The 24,170-nt window shown below is 36.0% G+C and overlaps 1 protein-coding gene across 1 annotated transcript in view; it reads right to left on the reverse strand.

Moving 5' to 3' along the window:
- The window catches only part of LOC105258246 (nephrin), a 343,203-nt gene that overhangs the window by 16,843 nt on the left and 302,190 nt on the right, over positions 1 to 24,170 (reverse strand). The window contains exons 8-11 of the mRNA XM_025408809.1: positions 23,404 to 23,548; positions 19,265 to 19,395; positions 6,142 to 6,301; positions 1,304 to 1,603 (exon numbers count right to left, since the gene is read on the reverse strand). Of these exons, the coding sequence (XP_025264594.1) occupies positions 1,304 to 1,603; positions 6,142 to 6,301; positions 19,265 to 19,395; positions 23,404 to 23,548 (736 nt within the window). The remainder of the gene's footprint in view (positions 1 to 1,303; positions 1,604 to 6,141; positions 6,302 to 19,264; positions 19,396 to 23,403; positions 23,549 to 24,170) is intronic.

Raw genomic sequence — 24,170 nt, forward strand, 5'->3', positions numbered from 1 at the left:
TTTGCTCGATATGCGTAACAAGTAACGTCTTACACGACACTCGATTCTATCGCGAGAAATTCTGTCCCGGAAATCCCGTTTCTTTACCGTTTCATCATGCTTCGATGAGCGTATTCCTTGCCGAAATGCTTTGCGGGAATGGTAACCGACATCAATAACGTCGCGGAGGAAGGAGAGAACGGAGAGGGTACAAAAATAATTTCATGCCATCGAGTTTACGGATCGTTGGCATCGGCGGAGCACCGCGGGAGAGAGAAAGAGAGACCCTCGACAGGAGGCGAGGAAGCATGGTGGATACGCGAGAACGACAAGGACGACAGATTTTATTTTCGAGAGGGGAGAGCGCTCCCTCACACACACACACGCACACATACACACACATATAGGTGCCGCTAACACTCGACGTATTCGTCAACGTCAATACGTTCTCGGCCGATCGCCATGTCAACGTCACTGTCGATCACCCATGGAGAGCGGAGGAGAGGGGAGGGAAAAAAAAGAGGAAACGAGGAAACGCGAAAAAATTCGTCTAGGGATTAATGCCGATTTAACGCTCGATGATTGGTCGCTTCGCCATTGTACTCGCGGGTGGATGATTCGCGGACGAACTGCTCTCGCGTTCTTTTCCTCGGAGACCTCATAAAAACAGCGGAGATTTTGCACATTTTAATCGTCGCCATTTTCGTGCCATTTGTCTAGTTGTGTTGGCGCGATTAAAAATATATTTAATTCAGCGCAAAATTTATTGCATCACATTTCTTTACTCTTTTCTCGACATTGTGCATTATTAATTTCGTGAACATGAAATTAAATATCGATCATGTTTCCTTAAAAATTGCATCCCATATCTTAGTCATCTATTTATATATGTAAATGTCTTTTTTCTCAAACACTCGGAATTGCTTTTCATTCTGGAGTTTCAAACAAATATGTTGACGGTCTCTGTAATCTAATTATCCATAATCCAATAACGTACTCCAAACAAATAGCAGCTTTAAATATATATATAAAGGATGCTTCTTCCGCTTTTAATCTTCGAGATACTCGAGAATAAATAAAAGTACAAGGAATAAAACAAATAATTCTCAACCATTTCGAATCTCTATTTCGGATTTCAATTAAATTTCCGTGGCGCTTTCTTACAGAGATATAATTACATTCAACTAAAAGGACACCGATAGATTAATAAAAGCTTTGTCACGTCAATATATACCGTATTCGATTACGAAACGCGATTTCCGGAAGAAGTCCGCCGGATAAAATGCCTCTTCAACATCACACGTAGTTTATCGTGCACACTCACCGGCTGCTACCAGCTGGAATAGACACGGCCTGGATTGGGTACCGACGAGATTGTCCGCCCAGCATGAGAGTGTACCATAATCCAGCTCGCTGGTCGGCGTGTATCTCAGCACGCTGACGCCGCTCGACTTCTCCATGGAGAACCTACCAGGTGCTACCTCCAGGGTCTCGCCGCTGTTGTTGAATTTCCACCGGAAATTGTGCGCCGGCGGATCAGCCTCGACCCTACAGGCGATGTCGAGCGACTCGCCCCTCGACGCGCCGACCACTATGATCCGGTCCTCCTTGCATACTGGCGCGACTGTAAGCAGAGTTATCGATTTATTACGTGCAGTGAGAGAAGGGCGAGAGGAGAACCAGGTACTCTTCCGCCAAGCGTCTCGGAGCCTTTGACGCTGGCGGAATTTATCGCAGGATTCGCGGAATTTATGACAATTAATCGAGATCTCTGAAATTTTCCAAGAGCTAACGTCTTCAAATTTTACGGATCAGGAGAAAGAGCGATCTCTATGCATGACAATTTAATTTCGCAAAATGCGACGGAAAATTGGCGCACAATTTCCGGTGATAGAAAAGGATGTAAATTAAATATCAGCTGTTCTTCTTGCTCCTTTTCCCTCGAAGATTCGAAAGTTTTAATCGCTGCACGTTTTAAGGTGTGACTGATTGTTTTACATGTATGCATAAATGTTTGATAAAAAAATTAACAAAGAAGATTTATCGTTATTAATGTATTTAACATTAATAGAAAAGAAATTAATTATTATTAATATATTTAATTCTACTGCTATTAATGTATATTTGACAGATTAGCTCAACTCCGATTCCAACGCGAATCTAGACTTCGCGAAAGAGAGTATAATAAATTATCACGTGTTTATTATTAATGCGAGAATAATTCATTCCAGCGATAGCGCCATACGTGTTATTTTATGTCATTCTAGCAATATCGGAGGATGGAAGAAAAGGAGATCTTTCCGAGGGGAAAAAAGCCGCGAGATAAAGCGAAATGCAAAGCGAGGAGATCCGGGCACCGTCTCGGCGTTATCTGTACACGAACGGGAGATTTCTCCCGTTTCTGACGATATGCCAATGATGACCCACATATCGCGGCTACATCTGGGAAAACACGCAAACGACAGCGATATCGTACGGACGATTTTTCCGACACGCCTCGACGTTTTGTCACGAAGAGGGGTAGGATCCTGGCGTGTAACCGACGGTGGAATCGTTTTATCAACACGAGAGTTATGCAAAAAAGGTCTACTGTCTCTTTTTCCCTCCTGCCTTAGTCTTTCCTCGCAACGATATATATCTGAGTTCCAATTTATCTGCGTTTATCTCCGCCTCTCTTTGTCTCCATTCGTCTCTTCGTCTCTTCGTCTCCGAAAAGAGCGAGGGGAGAAAGGGGGACGTGTACGTGTGTTATCGTGTAACGCTGAACGAGACGTCTTTCTGGGGCAAAATTGATATTACACGACAATCGGAATAAAGATCGAAATGCTGATGTATAATGCTACTCGCGACCAGCGAAAAAAATATGTATATAAACGAACATAAATCCAGATTCAAAAGCTTATATTTAACCGGTCAAGTTGAAAGTATTCGTTATTAAATCAGCGGGTCTCTCGCGCTTTTGAATGTATTACTTTTATCGCGGACTTTTCTGCTTTATTACGTTCATAATTACGGTAGATTTCCTATTGTAACTCGATTGCGTAAGACAAGCAATTGATATTAATTTTCGATGATATAGCCGTAATGCAGCGATGGTTGAAGCTTTTTAACGATTTGATATTGAATTTAAACGCCGTGTATATTTAAGCGTTATTGATCTTATTTCTTGCTGCGATATTTTCAATTGTCTCGTATTTGAACTTTGATCATGACTTTTTAGTCCGGACACAAGTGGACGCGAAATAAATGCGACACCGAGAGAAATTTTATGATATAAAAGTAAAGTAAACGCGCGACACACAATAATGGATTTTATTTACGGCGTGTAAATAAAGTACACGAGGATTTATGCGAACGATATCCGCATTAAACCAACTCGTAATCGTAATCTACACACTGCACTTTATTGCACGTACATTTATCATTAAAATAAGGATAACATTACAGCATTATAGTAATCATAATATCGGAAAAATGATAATTGGCTCTATTAATGAGTGTACGATAATTAAAATTACTATTTACTTGAAGAGAATAAAAAATATTTTTTGTATATTTGTATTGTGTTCCATCTTTATATTTTAAAGAGATTTTAAAGGTTAAAAAAATGTAAATTGTTAATATTAAATGAAATAAATGTGTCATATATTGAATTACATGTCACATGTGTAGGCTCTCTGGCTGTACAATGAATTGAATGGTTTAAAATTAATAATAAATCGTATTTTGAGAGAGAAAAAGGGAAATACGATACTGTGTAACTACAGCACGATTTCAATTAAGTGAAATTTAATTAACATTTATGCATCAAAAAGTAACAAAACGATTTCGTTATAGCCATTAATTAATATCGTTCAATTTTATATCGCCGCGCGTGTATAATATTCGATTACCAAGTATATCGCTAAAATCGGCGTGCTTTTTGATGTTTAACGATGATTTTGTACAGTATTTATAATTAATTGATAACGTAGACTATCAACTTTGTGAATAAAACTTACAAGTTGAAGCAATTTTACCGAGCAATTTTAAAGAGTGCGAGTTATAAACTTTATTATAGATAAATTGAAAATAATTTACTTTACGCTTTTATGCAACGAAAATATTATTTACATGTATATAATTAAAGTATAATAAAAATTATAAGAATTTTATGTGAAAATACTACAATACTAATAAAATATCAAGACTGTCACTTTAAAAAAATAAAAATTCTGACGATAAGTTGTCAAGAATTTCTTTACTTATATAAATATTTTTTTAGATTTTTAATATTATTATATACATATATGTGTGTGTGTATGTGTGTTATATAAGGACAGAAAATAAACGAATATGTATCGAATCGCCTTTGCCATATTTCCTTTAAATTCACTTAACATTTGTGTCCGACTGCTCTAAATTCTATTATATTACGATAGTGTCGATAGCATAAACCAAACGTTATTTCCTCTTTCCAAACACAATGCTATGTAATATATCCGAGAAAATAAACCACCGAAACAATTCCCGATTTCGATTTCTTGAGAGTACTTGCGAGATGGTCGCTTATATGCGAGACTATTTCCTCTACCTTTACGAGGTCGTCATCCATAGTTAAATATATTGAGGATCGCGCTTGTCTGCGGAATTGGAACTCGTGAAAGCGCCGTCAGGGCTTCGTATTAAATATCTCTTGCGTGCTGATTATTTTAGAACAGTCTTATTAGGATCAAATCAAACTCATTGCGTGAATCGTCGAGTTATACCTTTACGAAAGTCGTTAAAATAAATGAAATTTAACGAGTTAAGAAATTAACTTAGTTCATAAATTCAATATATTTCAATATATTGAAATAAAAGTTTATAATCTTTCAAAAAATTATAAAATTTCATTCCAATATATTGAAAAAAGAGAAAAGATATTTTTAAATTAATCATTAACCGCGAGCATTATATTCTCGCGAAGATTTCAGAAACTTTCTAAAGCTAGCGGCAGCGCTTCGTAATTTTCAAACTGAAATTTGGATGTTCCCAAATATCTCGCAAATTGTGCGTTCTTCAAGAGAACTACGCGAGTCCTTTCATGCTTCTCTCCCGTAGAAAAGCTTCCTTACTTGCGCGAAGGAAGTACCGCTTTGGTAATTCGTACGCTAGAGCGAGAACCGCGTGCACGTGGTTCCGCCTTATTCCTAGGTATGCTACGAATCACTCCTTTCACGAAACTCAGAGCACCTTCCGCGCCGACAGTCGACCATAACCCGGGAATTGGGTTTAAAAAATGTAGCTGGCGCTAAGGACTCTTGAAATATTCATACCGAATGTGATTTCCGAGATGTACGCGACGCCTGAGTTAATATATGTACACATACATGTACATATATATATATTTATCGAGCAGGCAGATACGATCGGCAGATTAAATCGGTCGAAAATAGAAATCGTCGGTGTTATTATACAACAAACAATTCTCAAGTGCAATTTATAATTTCTCATTATTTCTAATTTTTCCATTGCATGTTGATGCGCGATAATGAAAGATTATCCAATCACTCTTTTCCAAAAATCTGTTTTCGTCGAGAATATAATTTATAATTTCTAATATCTCGCTTTTAGTTTTTAATCTGCAATAATTTATCTTCACTTTTCAGTTATTAATATTCGTACATTTCTCCGAATTAATTTTAAAATATTGAAAATGATATTTCTACTTTTATCTATATTATTTCTCTCTATTATATATTTTATATATATATATATATATATATATTATATATATTTAATACATATTATATTTATTAAATTTTTATATATTTTTCATTTTGTTTTCTCTTTTCCGAAATTGAATGAATGAAATGTCACTGATCAAAACAAGATTCGGTGACAAAATTGTAAATTTCATGAAAAATCAATAAGTATATTTCTTCACTATCTATTTACATAATAATATTTTGTTGAAAAATTAGTCACTAATTGGTTTTTCTCCAAAAGTAAAATTACATTTTCTGTTTCTAGTACTATAACTAAAACCACATCTCTTCAGTGATAATAAATCCATTTAAGAGAGAATATATTTTTGTTTATATTTTAATTCTACCAACTCTTGTAACCATTTCATGTACTTATTCGTAAAATTAACGTTCTCAATAAACAAATAAATAAATAATCATACACTTTACTTACATTTAACTCGAAAATGCAACGGCTCGCTACGCGTCTCGTTCAGATCGTTTGTTGCCGCGCAAACGTAACGACCGGCGCTGCTTCTTGTCACACTTTGCAAGACGAGACTCTGATTTGACCAGATAATCCTTGCCGATGTATTATGCGCCAGGATTTGATTCTGTAAAGAAAACGAAACAATTTTGGATAAGTTCGATACGGTAAAAAACATGATACACACACACACACATATATAATTTCTAAATTATAGCTATACAATACAAAGAGATGTATGTATTTATCAAATAAATGTCTAAGAGAGAAGCAGCAACTTCGTTTTCCCCGCGAGAGGACTTGTCCTGCCGCGAGATCGAGCGCGCGATTTCATTTCTCGTTACTTTTTAATTTCACGATAAATTAGAGATAAGCGCGACCGCAGCGATGTCTTCCTGTCTGTTACGACCGTTCGTTATCGTGTCATTTCTTTTTTTTTTCCCTTTCCAAGGGATGTCACCACCGAGTAGACCGAGCACTTTTACGACCGCGAGAAAGACAAAGAGGAGAAGTATCTTGCAAGAGATTACGAAGGAGCATATACATAATACTGTTGCACGTGCAATATAACACTATTACAACTCGAACAAGGTAACGAGTCGTATTCGTATAACGAGGGTCATCAAGAGTCTGCGCGCACAAAAAGAACTATTACTGTTTCCATGTCGTACTTTATATATCTAAAGGATAGAAACGTAAAAAAATCGTTTCTTTCTAATAGAAAATAAATATTGAAAAAAATTAATTGATTCTTTTTTTCAGTATTTTTTAAAATATAATGTTACTTTTCTTTATATTTTTTGTTAATATGATAAAAGAAGAACTAAAATTTTTCAATTTATTTCTTTTTGAAAATAATTTTAATGAATTAATGAGATTTTTACGGCAAATTACACATGTCAAGCACGATAATTTGCATAATTTTCAGTCAGATTGCATAACAAAAATCTTTATTATGTTTAATTAAAAATTAACCGAATTACGTCATATTTGATACGTTTTTCTATCTTAATAGCAAAAATTTCATCAATTCATTAAAGTAAGAACTTTAGTTTTTTTATTATATTAAAATAGTAATTATAATAAAATAGTGATTACAAAATTTAAAAAATTTTATAAAATTACAATCTCTGTTTTTGTATCTATAATGAAAACAATTCATTTAAACTCAATTTTGATTTGTTTTAGAGAATTTACTGGATTAAAAATAATATTTACATAACTCTATAGCCAATTAAAATTTTGTCGGTCTACATTTAAAATAATGTGATGATGATTAGTCCGAATACATCATCTAAAGAATGAAAAAAAAATCAACTTGCAATAATCAAAATATAAAAATGTTAAATATTTGAAGAAAAAAAGCAAAATTTTGATAAAAAACAAGGCTTGTTATTTTTTCATAAAACCTTGTGTTTCATGAAAAAAAAATATTTTGTGTTTTTCTTCTATTTACATTTTTGCGAGATACATCATTGATATTCCAGATCATAGCGATCGCAAATTTTCGTTGTATAGCAAAAAGACATAAAATAAAAATTAATAAGAAAGAAATATTTTTTTTTCTTTCCTCATATTTTTCGATTCAATTATAATTTAACTGAATCGAATATTGAAGATCGCGAAATTGGAACGGATGACGAGTCCTCTCGGTATTTTCGCGAAGGAAAATCAAGTTTCATTTGATCAATTGCCGTTCAAACATCGTGTTAACATTAACATTAAGGACTAATGGATATATATATTCTGCTATTATGTTCTAGAGATGTACCAAGGTGCGCGACGAAATATGGTTTAAACAGTTTCAGCAGTCGCGAAAGGAGCCGCCGCATGGTTACATGTCACCATAACAAATCTGTCGGTTTAATTAACTACGAAAGGGTGAGCAGCATATTATGTCTTACTCTGTCCCTGTTTTCGCGACAAAATGAGAGGCGGGACAAATGCTAGTGCTAATATCGTACTCCGCTGAAACTTGCAACCGGGAACGAACTCGCGTAGTGGAACAGCCGCATGTCACGGCCAACAAGTAGCTAGAGTCGGCGCATACACTGGCGTCGTTTGCCGTTGCCAAATGCAGGCCGAACCGCTTAATCAGGCGAGAGGCAGGCCGGGCCTTCAAAAGTTCTGCGACCGCCGTCTACTACCTAATTTACGGGCTAGTTGTTGGCGCAATGTGAAATTCGCGCGTGCAATGTATAATTATAAAGTTGTATTATCAAAAACTATTATTAAAATAGTAATTACATTATCAAGAGTCATTCTCCAATTTCAATAATAGAATTATTTTATTACTTTCTATAAAAATTCTTCTATAAAAATTTCATTATCGAAATTCGAGAATGACTTTTAATATATATATATATATATATATATATATATATATATATATATATATATATTAAAAGTCATTCTCGAATTTCAATAATGAAATTTTTATAGAAGAATTTTTATAGAAAGTAATAAAATAATTATATAAAATTATATATATATTCCAGAATTATTTCAGGATTAAAAACATCTTAAAATAAAATATGAATTTAGGATATTCCGAAAATATGGAAAAAATTTCTTTTAAAGATCTCTCTGCTTTCAGATTTTGCTTCTTATGCAAAAAAGACATCTAAATATTTTAAACATAAGATTTTATGGAATTATAATCAGATTATAATAAATAAATTGTGTATATATATTAATATAAAATTATTAAATTTAACTACATGAATTATTATTATTAAATCCTAAAAATTAATAATTATTAAAATAAATTATACAGAAGTTATTATTATATTTCAACATATTTCAATTATTTTATTGGTAAAAAAGTAAAAATAAAAATTCTAACAATTACAAGTTTTATTAAAAATTAATTGTTTTAAATACGGAAATAAGCTTCTTGCACATATATAGTTTTGAAGAAAAAAATGATCTAAGAAATAACACAAAAAGAAAATGTGCTGAACTTATATTCCTAGAACTTTTTTTCTTTCTCATGGTGGGTAGAATCTCCTTAGCCATTTATTTCTCAAATGCTCTGTATACACACATATACAAAGACGTTTAAGAAAGATTTTTACTTCATTCTATTTCTCGATTCTTCTTTTACTTTGTTGAAATACGCTGTGAAAGTTCGATACGCGGGAAAAAGGAACGAAAGCGCGAGATTATAAGAAGAATATCTCACAGAGTCTCGCCTGTGTCATAGTGCATTACGTAAAAAGCTATAGGTCCTGCCTATTTAATCAGAGAAGAAACGCGACAGTCGAACGTCTTTGTCTCGCCGGCAAACATTTTCTCTCGGCCAGTAAAAGTCCCTTAAGTTTTTCACTCTTTTCCCACCCCCTTCCGTCCCTCCCACCTCTCCTCTTACCCTTTCCGCCATTTCGTTCTCATACCTCTTACTCACTACCGTTTCCTCCATTACACCGGCGGACCCTCTTTTCTCTCGTTCCGCCAGAATCCGCTCGCCGAAGATAATTCGAAATCGATTTGAAACGAGGCCATTTGAATCTCGGAGAAGTTGGGGTATATAGGCGAGAGGAAGGGAGGAGTTCAGAGATTTCTTCTTCCACTTCTCTGTCTATCCCGCCGACGTTTCTTTCCTGCGGATGTCGCCCGATGGGGAGTAGATTTATTCAATTGTTTTATAATCTCGGCAGCTCGACACGATGACGCTCGCGTTGCGGCGTCATTCTATCAAAATTCCACCGTTCATCGTACTTTTCGCACGCGCGATTTCACAATATTGGCGACGAGATATTTAATTGTAGGATTAATTGATATATCGATAAAAGTCGCTCCTTCCGTTACCGCGCGACATATTGTTAAATGTGTCAGGGTAAACGAATAAGTCGCACAATTCGAGAGCTTACTTTTTTCCCCTCCCTTAAATATTGAATTTAATCAGAAATAATTTCGATTAAAATATATGCAGATGTAAAAAACTTAGAAAAACAGCTATACGATTTTTTCATATTTCTGTCATGTTATGAATTATGCTTTATAAAACATTAAATAAAATATCAAAGAGATGCACATGTATTAGGGTATTTCGGGCACTTAACCACGCATATGGCGAACATATGAATTGATATATACTAGAATTTTTTTGCACGATTAAATTAATTTCCTGCGATATGCGAGAGATGTTTTTTTTCAATAAAACGTAATATAAAAAAAGTAATAAAGGGGAGGGCACAAAAAAATCCAATGAATGGACAGGTGGTGTTTGCAGCCATTAGCGCGGTAACTCAATTAAACTGCATTGTAATCTATGTAACCAGTCGTCCATGTGGTCGAGTCTAGGAGGTTTAGCGCGCTTTAGCATAGGTTAAGCCCTGGTTAAACCCCGAGGTTTATCTTCGATTTACTTGCGGCGAGGAGACGAAGCTTGGAAAGGATTCGTTAAACGTTGTAACCTCGTTAAGATCGGCGAAGAAATTTTTGATGGGCAACGTTCTTACGTTCCCTTCTTTCTAGGTGTCTCATTGAAATTTCTACGTTCAATAATCTTACAACAATCCTGACATTTAATTAATCCTGACATTTACTCTAACATTTCTTATCGATTATTTGATCTCTACTTGGATATTTTTCTCATTATATTAAATTATTTTTAGTCTTCTTTTCGATTTTTTGACGATAGAGTTTTTTTTACCATATATAAATTATAATCTATAACCTACAATTTATAGCTCATGTATTTAAGAATTTCTTTTTTGTGCGCAGTTAAATATATAAAAATATATTGTAATTAATATTTAATTATACATATAAATATATATTAATATTAAGATTGACATTTAAATATTAATTTATATTATACATGATAATTAAATTAAAAAATATATGTATAATATTTTTTTCTAATTCGAGATAATACGAGAATTCGAGAGAGAATTATATATTTCTACATGTAAAAAACGAGAATTGTATATAAAAGTTTGTCTCATTAAAAATAATCTAAAAGAAGAGAAAGAGAATATCGGAATTATTTCTGTATATTTCTCATCTATTATTTGATGTCTACTTGAATATTTATTCCCACCATATTAGATCATTCTTCTTTTCGATTTTTTAACAATAGACAATCGTTTCTTAATGATTAAAAATATAAAGCTGCTCGATCCGATCACGATTTATTTCATATCACTTACGTCAAACGAGAACCATCGAAGCTTATCGGCCAAAATCACTATCAAAGGTAATTCTCTCCTTCTACGATGGAGATTTCCCACACGCTGATCGATATCGCGGCGGCTTACACGTATGGTCCCATTGCGTACTCTCGCTTCGGTAGAGATAGCGAAGTTTAAAGTTTCCTTTCGCGATTCGAATCCCCCAGCCTCCACCTTTCCGTTCCCACGAGTCGCGATTCCGTTCTTTCGTCGTTTCCGTCCGCGTTTCTCTGTCGTCGTCCCCGACGAGGTGGAATGGAGAGTGTCGTCCTGTGTAGTCAGCTCCTGACTTTCGTTTATCTTTTCTTGCGACCGAGCCATTCTGCGAAGAGCCACCATCCGTCCTGCGCGCCTCCTTCTACTTGTCCAATCTACTTTTCCTCCGCTTACTGTACTTGTATTTGTTCGTGTAAGTAGATTCGCGCTAGTAATTTTGTTCCAATTTAACTTAGTTCGCGATTATTCGTATTTTCATTCGACGGTAACGGAAATATTGGAATCGCAGAAAGAGAAACGAGATAGCAGATGCCATTATCCAAAAAGTGCACGACTCAAATTGATGTTTAAAAGTTAAATTTTCATAAAGTAAAACATGCGAAACGATATTCGCAGATTTATATATATATATATATATATATATATATATATATATATATAAATTAGAGAATTCTCATACATAATTAGAGAATTCTCGTCTACATTTGAAAATTCAAGGAATTTATTAACCAAGATATTCATTAAATTCTTTCTGTAATATGATGAGCAGACATACAACGATTACATTTTTTCGAGCGAAAATCGTGTACTTCATCCAATCACGCGAGACATTTTGGACTCAACGTTATTAAATTTAATTTCGTTATACAGCACATTGTAGCGAACGCAACAGAGACTCTTTGATCAGTCAGTCTCAAAACTAGAAGAGAGAGAGAGAGAGAGAGAGAGAGAGAGAGAGAAAGAGAAGGAGGGAGGGGGAGGGAGAGAGAGAGAGCACTACGCTTCCAATAATTAGGTTTCATAGGGTTTGCTCCATAAATGAAGATCAACTAACTTCCCCATTGTGTCCATTCCCTGAGCGCAGACAGCTGACACCCTTCCACCTATCGACAAGCTTAATTGCATCGTCGGCCTAAAGGAAATACCGTCACTAACTGCTAATGATACTTGTCCCCATGCATCTCCGATCTTGCTTCTAACGATTTTCCGAAAGGCGTTAAGTAACGATATTAATGCGCATTAAATAAAATCAATTTCGTAATAATTATGCGTACGTTCGTGTTTACATGGATACGCGCGCACTGTTCGAATTGTTTTATTTTTTTAACGACTCTAGACAAAATAATGCGATCGTATATCACTTATCCGAAGGGGAATCCCCTTCGCACTCTATTTCTCACGTGGAGCTCTCGTGTGAATCGATAGTAGGACATTCCGTTCGCGACATTCGATTTCGAGGAATGCGCCAAAGACGACCCTCGTTGGTCCACGAAATCTCGGGACGATCCATCCGTCCAATTTCGTTCTGGCATCGCCTCTCGGATCTATCGAATTTCTTCGCGTCCCTCAAACGAAAATCGCCTCCCGTAGGAATGTCCGCCCGGTTTTAAACACAAGAACCATCACAGGAGGATCCTGTGCGGTCGCATGTGAGATCCTCTCAGTGCTCCGCTCTTTCGTATAGTTGAACGCAAAAGGAGCAAGCTCGAGGGAAAGAAAGGGCCTCTCAGGACCGAGGGGAGAAGAGGACAGCGTTCATTCCGGTCAGACGGCGCACTGATTCTTTGAAAAATTGCCAACAAGCCGCGGCCATACTTCCTTCCCTTTTCTCTTTAACCCTTCCTTCCTTCCTTCCTTCCTTCCTCCTTTTGCTTCGTCTCTTCTTGGCAGACCGCTACCCCTCAAAGCATCAGCAATCTTTTTATTCCGCTTATTTTTCACCGCGAAGCGGTTAGAAGACTCTTTGCTCTTTCACAGGAATACGGCCGTCACTTCGATCATCGTTCGTCCGATATATTCGGGATCAGGACTGTAATAATCCGCGAATTTCGATGCAATCGATAGGCTTGTCGCGCGAGCGCAGTGCAGCCGGGCACTTGTTTGCCAAAATCGTTTGCGTTTTGATTTTAACACACTAATGCAATAGCAATCTCGATTGCGCGCGTAGGTATATAGATAGGTATATAGATAGATTGTTATCGAATATTCATAGCGCGTTGCCGATTTTATTATAGCGAAAGCTGCGTGGCGTGGAGTCGATCAATTACGCGGATCTTTTTCGATTTACTCTAGCAAGAAATATTTCCGCGCAGGATGGCTTTATTTTTATTTTTATTTTCAATTCTTCAAAAGTTAAGAACAAATAGAAAATATACTTACACGGTATACGCTCTTCAAAAAATTAAAAGATAGAGAAAAAGAAAAAATATACTTAGTACATACTCTTTACAAAAAGTAACTGAAAAGAAGAAACTGAAAATATATTTAATATATTTTCTCTTTAAATTTTAAAAAAATTTGCGTTATATATAATACATTTCAAGTATATAAATAACTGAAATAGATAATAAAAATTTTGCGCAACAAAATTACACCTCGATATTTAAATAAATTTCCATACGTTTGCAGCTATTATACGGGTTGTCCCAAGATATCTATAAATATATATTTATTTCCAAATATTATATGGGCTGCTCGAAACAGTGTATCGATTTACACATTCCATCCGAGAACAAACGCGCTTTATAGTATTATAAATATTTGAGTATATATTATATTTTTGGCATTTTCAAATAAAGCTCGCTAAAATTTACGACAGTAAATCGGGTGTATCGAATTCCATTGGAAACGATTATTAGAATCAATAGCATTCAAGATTGCAGTCGAGGCTTTCGGCGGAACACGACGAAGAACTTTTGAACAGCTGTTCAAAAAGTTGCCGACTATCGGGCTCGTTTTAGGAGGCGCCAGGCAAAGACCGTAGGTGACTACGCGATCGGTTATCGTTCTTGATTCCCCGCCGGATCGTCTTATCTCTCTCAACGAAAAATTGCGAGATCGAAATCGTACGAAACGAATCCGTACCTCTCCTTTCCCCCTTCGTGTCCCGTCCCGAGGAGTCGCTCTTATTGTTAGAGGGAATTCCGACGCGCCTTGATCGCGATGGTAGTGAAATTGATTGATGTACGGCCCGCCAAATTCGACGCTAGCATCCACTTCCTCGGGAATCATCGACCCACATACACAGACACAAACACACGCACACACACACACACAAATATCTTTCGATCCCTCTCACACCCCACGTTGCATTAAGATCCAAACTCGTCGAACTGGATCTCGCGTGAGAGGGAAATGCATTCGGTCGATTCGTGAGAAAGCCGTTATCCTCAACGCGCTCGTGCGATCCAATCGGTGTACAAAAGCCAGGACGTCGATATGAGTACGTCGAGTAGCGGCGAGGCGACATGGAGTTTCTCAAGTTTAATCGATATCGCCATTTTTGCATTGGCAAGATTCATTCGCCAGTATTCATAATAAAGCATGGAAAAATGTTTCGTTTTCAACCGTTTTATAAATCCAAGATGCCTTGATGCCTCGAAGCTTTGGATTCTATCAGAGGGAATTACGTTTTATGTATACATTTTCAATTGCGAGACTTTCTATGTAGGATAAATTCGAGCGAGTCAAACTGTCTTTTCATAAGGAAATGAAAAGGGTAGGCGCGAAAAGGGGAGAGGTCGAGATAAATTCTCAATCTTTCTGCGTGTCCGCGAGGGCAACGGTATTAATGGAGGCCCTTCCGGCAGTCCGTTCGGTCAATCCACTCTGCGAGAAAAGATGAAGAGTTGAGAGAATCCTTTCATGCTCCCTCTTTCGTTTAAACCCGGGCCGGCCGATTGGCTCGTCGATGCTGCAGGTAGATACAGAATTTCTCTATTGTCCCCGTGAACGATAGAACCGACTTAATCACTGCACTCCATTATGTCGGCCACCTCCCATTTCTTTTTCGCCTTCTCGATTTCTTTCCCCTTTTCTTCTTATTCCTCTCGTTCCTCTTTCATCTTATTCCTCATTTCTTTCTCACTTTTTGAATTCCTTTCTACGATTCCTCTCTCGCTCGTTTCCTCTCCTTCTCCTCTTCTCAGACTTTCGTTCGTTCATGACTTCTCCCTCTTTACGATTGCCACTCGAAAGGTTACTGCTGCTAGAGCAGCCCGAAATGCTTTTCTAAGACTCGGGTGGCGCTAAACTCGATTGCCAGCTCGGGATTGATTGGCAGATAGAACGTGTCAACGACCCTTGTAATTCCTAAGCAAACCTTTCCGGATGAATGAAAGGGACCGGGGCGCTGCCGAATGAAACGTTTCTGGTGTACCGAATGCGAAACGTGAAAATTCATTCCAATGACACGCCCAAAGGTGAGAGTGTTTGAGAATCGACAGATACGCGAATCAATGAGAAGAGGAAAATGAGAAAATTGATCAATGTATTTCTCCTGTTGCGACGTTTGATTATCCGACACGTGTTTACATAATATACCAAGAAACATGTATAATTTTTCATTTAGAAAAAAAGTAAGTTTGTAATATAAAAAAAAATCATTTCAATAAAATGATATTTTCTGTCAAACAAATTAACTTGGATGTTCATTTCACTTAAATGTCCCAAGAAATATCCCGTCTTTCGTTACGGAACTTTGATCAAATCATTGAGGAATTTCGCGGTGGTCGCGCATAGTTTTTTAAAATCCACTTTTTCATCGATAATGGCGCGAATCGAGTTCAGTTGGGTAATCCATCCGTCGTTTAAAGGCACGTACAAAGACCACGAGAGGAGCTTAGTGAGCCAGAAGAGCGGATCGTTTTGCTCGTAAGCGAAGCTCGACTCGGGAGGCTATCCGCGAGCGAGGAAACGAAGTCGCGCGGAAGGGAAAGACGCCGGGGGAAGGGGAGAGGAATGGGGACGACACTGCGTGATAGTCGGATGCTCTCCCTCCGGAATGAAGTCGGATCATATTTTTAAGATGCAATTTCGAGGGAAATCTCTTACGCGGTAGCAGCTGCTCGCCCACCGTTAGCCCGTTTCCTGCAGCCCTTCGCGACGTATATCCTACGGCGAAAGGTCGCCGTAGCGACGAAACGAAAAGACGAAAGGAAGCGAGGGGGAGGGGGGATGAGCCGGGTTAAAGTGAGCGACGGAACACGAAAGGGATATGAGGCTGGGCTGATCCCGGAAAAGTCTAATGCATCATCGCCGCGCATCCCTACGGAGATTTCCGGCTAACCGATGGTAATATAATTACGTACTCCGCAATTTTTCACCAGCTATTGGATTGTTACTTTAAGATCCAAGAAAGTACGTATGTTATTTTCTTTTCTTAATAACTCAAAAAATGCAAACAATTTTAGACAAAATTGTAAAATTGTTATCAAATTTTAACAAACAAGGCCGATTTAAAATAAACAAAAAAGAGAAAGAAAAACAAGAATTTTATGATTGTTCAAAGTATATAATACATTTCTTAATAAATATATTTAATAAATATATTTATTATTAATATATTTATTAATTCTTAATAAATATATTAATCACCCAATTATTTATAAATATAATTAGAAATATATAAATTATTATTATTCATAAAATTTTCATGTAATTCTTTAAAAAATACTTTTAATTTCTATCATGTATGATCGCGGAAATTATTAAAGGATCCTGATGAAAATAATTATTTTAATCGTATCATTCCGTAACTTAAACTGCATCTGTGAATGGTATCCTATTCAGATCACCGTCGTACATCTCATTTGTCGTCAACACGCAATAAAATAATAATCTTTGCAAAGTTTGTATAGAACTGTTCGAAAGGGAGAATATCCTTATATTGTTTGAGAGAGTTTAGAAAGTTAAGAGAAGCCCCTCCGATGTCAAGGCAAGATTAATGCGCAGCCGTTCGTAATCGCGTAATCGACCGCGTTTGGGGAGAGATTGAACTTTGCTCGGGTGTAATCGAATTCTACATTTCGTTAACGCGTCCCCGTCCGCGTCGTCGTCGTCGGCGGAAGTTATCGAGACACGACATGTCGGAAAATTATCAATGCACGGCCATTCGTAATCGGCGTGTCGTATCGCGTATATGCGCGATTTTGCAGCCCCCGTGATTGGAACGATTAGAATTCAGGAAGTGCACGGTCGTGGCTGCCACCGATACACCCTGGCAAAGTTTGTCGCTGATAGTCTCTCGTCTCGAATACGCCTTGGGAGCGTTCCTTTAACTTCCGACTCCGTTGCAATTGCCGCGTACTAAGGTAAGGTAGATAGGTGTATACACAATGCGCGACAGCAGAGTAGCGTTTCGAAATTCAAGTAGCGGCGCTGCCTAGAATAAGCAGGCAGGCAGTCTCAGGAGGCAACTACTTCGTATGAGCTGGGACTAACATTGGTTACGTCTTGATATTCCGCTTTATGCTCGTAACATCCTTTTTATTTTCTCTAAGAACGGACGAAAGATGATTTCCGTGAATCGTATTTAATTTAGTACGGTTGATTTTATGTTTCGATATTTTATAAAATTCATAAAATGGTGTATATTTTCATTGATTACACAATTTAACAAAATAACAAAATTTAACAAAATGTAATTGTGTAATTTAATTGATTACACAATTTAACAAAATAACAAAATTTAACAAAATAACTTTTTTTCAGAAAAAAATAATTGTTTTCTATAATTTTTTTATGCTAAATACTATTCCGGTTTGCTCCATCGTTTTTAAGAAACTTTTGATTAAAATTTGAAAAAGATACTATTTTAATGTATTATATCATGTTACAATTACGATATGTAATGTGTTGAACAAGTTAACTATATTATTAGAACTTTCAGATCTCAAAGGAAATTTGTTACAGGATTAAGGTTAATGAGATTTTTATAGTTAAATATAAAGCCCATTGCAAGAAAGAAAATTACGAGAAAATTAAATTATTAAAAATCTATCAAATATGTACATAAATTTGTGCAATCATTTTTAATTTAATCATCAATCATTTGTCATATTAATTTCGATTGATTTTAATGTCAATTTTGATATTGGATTTGTATATTCAATAGCTTAAAAAATTCTCAAGTTTAAAAGCTACAAATTATTTAATGGATTTTCAATGATTAACTTCTGCTACAATAAACTTTATATTTAACAACGAATATTTTATTAATCATAAATGATATAATAAATTCCTTCTGAGAACTGTTTGAAAGTTCTAACAAGACATGATGTAACTTTAATAACAACGAAACTTCTCTGACATGTCACATATTCCGTAGTTATAACATGATAAAATACATATATTAATATAATCCGTTTTTGCTTTATTTTCATTACAAATTTCTCAAAATTAAAACTTGATGAAGCAATTTTAAAAGTCGGAATCGTATTATATATTTACAGCGTCAAAAAGAGAAATGATTGTTCTCATTCTTAAATCTTTACTATTGATCTGTTATCGTATTATTTCAAAAAAATTATATTGACTGATAATGCAATGAAAATATATATTATAAATTCGTAATGTGTTATTGTGAAATGAGAAATTATAAAATTATTAGGTTCTGCGAGAATTTGAGCACAATAGACAAAATTCACGGTAGAGATTTTTGTTACAAAAATATATTTCGACGCCATAATATCTCTTATTCTCGCATCGCGTGACAATTGTATTTGCATAGCATGCAAATAAAAATTTAAAGTTTCACTCAATATACATTACGCATATCGATGAAATCGTTATGTAAGTCTTCTCGTATAGTAATGATATTGCATAAAATTTACGTAGCATTGTATGCGCATTTTTAATTGTTACATTGTCGCACGAAAGAAGATAATATATGTCAAGAAATATTTAAATATTCTTACGTCATGTATCCAGACGAGCTTGGACCAAGGAGGATTGGCTCTAATGTGGCACTCAAAGTACACGTCATCCCCTTCTTTAATGTCCTCTGGGCTTAAAGTTGATCCGAGGTTTAACGATACTATCGGCGGATCTGCAAATATAAAACATTAAAATCTTCCTACATTGTACATTAGCTGATGACATCTTAAGATTACATACACTTTGCTGTATCAATCTTTTTATCTTTCTATTTTTCACCATTTTTCTATCTTTCATCATTTTTCTAATTTTATCAAAATAATGACAACATTAGCATTAAAATTTTATAAAAAATAAAATATTAATAATTATTGTATGATATTAACATATTTCATTTTTACAATATTATAATCATATAATACAATAATAAATTTATAAATTTATTAGAGAATAGAAAATGAAATAAATACGGATAAATAAAAACGATAAACTTTGTTTATTCGGACTTTCGTGATAAGATATACGTGGTATCGTAAATACCACGATAAAAGTGGCCATAATCGCCATTTTCATTACCGGACTCGTAGCGCAATATCTCGATTTCTGTCGATATAGTTACGTCTGTGGCATAATCTTCAGCCTCCATTAGCGCCGATATTTTTCCTGCCCGTGGGACTCTCAATAATATCTCGCACCCGTTTCCACGGTAGCTCGTAGATGTTACTCGTAGCACAGCTACGAATGGCTCTCAACGATCGAGCCCTTTATTTGCTTCTCGTATCTGACGTTTACTGCGTGCACATTAGTTTAATCATACCGAGTACCTCCGATCCTTCTCTCTTTTCTCTCCCTCTCTCTTTCTCCCTCTCGACTTTTTCCATTTACTTTCCCGACGTATTTTCTCAGAACAGAACCTTATCGTTCATCGCAATAAATCCCCTGCCTTTCTAAGTTGACTTTTCTTTTCCTGGGACCACATTACTCGCGCGAAATAGTATTAATTAGCTTGATCACGTCGGTTTATCTCCCGGTCTTATCATCAACCCTTCTGAACTTAACCCTACCGTAGTGAGCTACCGTCCAATAGCACATTCCCTTTGTAAATCACGACAAAGTTCGTTAATATGAAAAAGGATTAAAGAAAGAAAGTACTCCAAAAAAAGAGATTTCATTTTCCCTTTCGTTACTTCGATAAATAACGCGGGACGATGATGACGAGGGGTCGACAGTCTACGTCTTAGGTGAGTGGCACAATTTCGAATCTCATGGATCGGTCAACGTAATCGAATACGTGACACGACATCATTTCCCGTATTCTGCAGTTTTTCTCGTTTCGCGAATTCCGCGTTCGCGCTCTCCTTACGTACGTTTCCCAGGGTCGACTATATTTTTGTCGGACGTGCAGGTACGACCGGACAGATGAGAACAAACGATAAACAGTACCGGAATCGAGAAATTTTTCGCTGTCGAAGTAACGCACGCGCCTGTGCAAAATTTAAAAAAATACACAGAAAAAAAATAAGTGTCAAATCAAAACTTATATACTTAAACTAACGCGTTCATTATTTTGTATATACGCAATAATTTATAATCTTCTTAGGAGAATTTAATTATTTTAAATTTCAATATTATCGTCTTATTTTAATATTGTAATTGTCACCTCAAGAATATATAATTATTCAATTCTACTTTAAGAAAATTATTATATTTGATTTAAAAATGTTATTTTCTATCCAACATTGCTTCTTTTTCATTCAAGAAAATTAAATCTTAAATCATGAGAATATATTATTCTCGATTGAACCATGTAAAATAGCTTCAAGTAAGCAATTATTCAAGTAATTATATTTCTCTTAAATTAACGCGATATAATCTCATTTCAAGATTTCCATGTTAAAACTAAATATATTTTCAAAATAAGAATGTTCTTTTTATCTGTGTATCCAAGCGCGCGTGACTCTCGCTTTTTTCCATTATACGCATTATAAAATTAAAATAAACACACGATTGTCTTGCGCAAATCGAGATGAGAGAGTCGGTCTTTATTCTATCAAAGCAGTCCTTTCTGTGCGCGTTTGCGAATATAAATTTGCATCGTGTTAGCGTACAGTTATTTTCTTTAAAAACATTGGATTCACTGTGCCTGCATTGCTAATTCATTTCGAGAGAGAAGAACATCCGAGAAATAATTGTAAAGTCGAGGAAATTAAATTTAAGATTAATAATTAGGACAGATAAATTTGTGTTAAACATATAATAAAAATTCAAATTAATTTTTTCTCAATTTTTTAAGAAAAAGTGGGTAACTGCGCTAAATTCTTTATTTAGTTAACTCTTTTTTTTCGCGAGAAATTGATATATTATAATTCAATATTTGTAAACATTAAAACGCTATTAATCTACTACAACATTAGAGATGCTACGAGAGATTTCCCCAGCGTAGATTAAAGACGGATGATGTTCGTGCGGGAAAACTTTCGAGATTACGTCGTCGAGCAATGTGTTGAACGTTTAAACCGTTTTATCACGAGCGATGGTTTGTGACGGTTTGTTTGCGATTCAAAAGGACCCGTTTGCACGTATAAAGTCTGTCTTATGCCCGCATGATAATAGCACAACAGTAAAAGCGTTCGTTATTATTGCTTCTTCCAAACTATACAATAAAAGCAAAAACGAGCTTTTTACGACTTGTATGAAATTTAAAATGCTTGTTAAGTATCATCGTCGATCGCGTTGCATCGAGATAGATTTAGCGAAGCGATGTAAAATAATTTCAGAAACATATAATTCGCATTATCAAGGGATCAAATGTAATCAAATGCGAAATGTTCGCGTTGATGATTTTCAAAGCGATAGATACGATAGAATATTATAGATTTAATTAATTATTCTTTCAATTTCTCGGATGTCTCATTTCATTTTAATCTCTCGCCGGCGGATCTTCAAACAATTTTATAAAACTCTTGCAATAATAGAAAGAAATATTTCATGTGTATAAAATTAGAAAAAATATATCATTTATTTTTATTTAAAAAATATATTTTTTGTAAATTATTACATGCATTTCTTGATAAAAAAAATAAAATATAATACAGAATTGTGAAACCCAATATAAAATTTTATTATGAAATATGTATAAAGAACATTTTTTTGCTACGGGAGTCAAGATTGACCCGAGATCCGCTGCGCGCGTGGCTGTCACATCGTTCGCTTTTCGAGGGTTAATATGCGCCGAGAAGCGTGTCATAACTCTCGATATAAGTCGAACGTAAAGTTTTACGAGGCCGGATGAGCGTGGCTGTGCGTGATAAATTTCACAGACGTCCGGTAAAATTGACGGCGCGCGATGTCTCGCTCGACACACTCGCACACAAGTGCAAAACCGCGCTCATCATTTTCCTTCTACATCACGGTTACGTGCTCATCGCGAAGAAAGCATTTCCACTTCGGTCATAATAATCAAATGCGTTGGAACGGACGTCACATTTAACGATTTCAAGATCACGGAAATTGCGGGAAGGAAATAGAAGAAAAATGATGTCGAATGTCATAATTGAAAGCTACCTGATTGAAAATATAGATACTAAACACGGCTAATAATCACGGACAAATTTATAGTTAAAATGATCAATGATGAATTGATCACATCAATGATTCCATTTACTCTTGTCAACTATTACTCTGTGTTTTTTTTTTTTTTTGTACAGTTCCCTTTTATGACAATCTCGAGATCGAGAGTTCTGACGATTGGATTTCGATTCTAATTTATGGACAATCTCACCGATCCTTTTATTGACGTTGTAAAAAGGGGGAGAAAGGCTCATTCCGGGATACAAAAGGAAAAGGATGTGTACGGAAATGTACGCGGATGAAAAGATGCTCGTAAAATCGGCCGATTCGGCGGGATTCGAATGAAGATGAGAAGATGGTGTTTATCGGGCAATTTTTTTTCCTTTCCTTTCTCTTTTACGACGCGCGTTATACGCGCGCGAGTCTGCAGAAATGGATAAAGCCGAAAAAGAGAGAGAGAACGATTGGCGATCGATAAACACCGTAACGTACTATTCGTCATGTTGTCGTATTCGATTTACCGCGATCAGTTTCGCGATCTGTCAGTCGTGAGCGAGTTTACGGTCCGCGAGAAATTGGAACGTTAAGGAAAAATGTAACGTGTACTCACACACGACGTCGATCTTCCAGGACTTCTCGACGTAGAGTCCGGTCACGTTTGGATTCTCCGCCCGGCAGGTGATAGATTTCCCATGATCCTCCACACCCGGCTCGAACTCCACCGTGCTGACGGTTCGATTCTCCGATCTTTCCTCCTGCGGACCAGATGAAATCGTGAAATTATCTTCCTTATCTATTACGTCGATTTGTTCGCTCCATAAATCGCGCGATCCGGGACCGCGACACTTTGCGACATGCATCCGTAAAGCGTTCGTGCATAAATCAATCTTACAAATGAGCGCATTAATAAAATAAATAAGATAGATATGTCTGGATATGTCGCGATATAACAAGATTATATAAACTAATTAAACACTAAAAAGAATGAGTGAATTTTGAGAAATTTCCTTTCTCAGCCGTTATATTCATCCGTTGCATCTATCCTATCATTCCTATTGTGTATCTGCTTGCGAAACTCTTTGTTTGCCAATCAATGCAAACAGCAAATTCAAACAGTTGAGGTCGGAACACTTATGCGAGAGGCTTCGACTCGAGATAGTCGACGTTGAATTAGCACACGCGTTAGCATGGAGTATGTGCGTTTTCGCTCAGGCGGAAGTCCTAGTTGGCAACTGCTATATTCTATTAAGGAACTAGGAATGCACCGCCCGAGACGATCTCTTGAAAATGCGTCTCGCAATTTCTCACGACGGAAAGTTATTCACATCGCACAGCTCGACGTGATGCGGAAGCGAGTGCGAGAGATGAGTCGCTTCG

The sequence above is a fragment of the Camponotus floridanus genome, unplaced genomic scaffold (genome assembly GCF_003227725.1).
Source record: "Camponotus floridanus strain SB8 unplaced genomic scaffold, Cflo_v7.5 scaffold23, whole genome shotgun sequence".
Lineage (NCBI taxonomy): Eukaryota > Metazoa > Arthropoda > Insecta > Hymenoptera > Formicidae > Camponotus > Camponotus floridanus.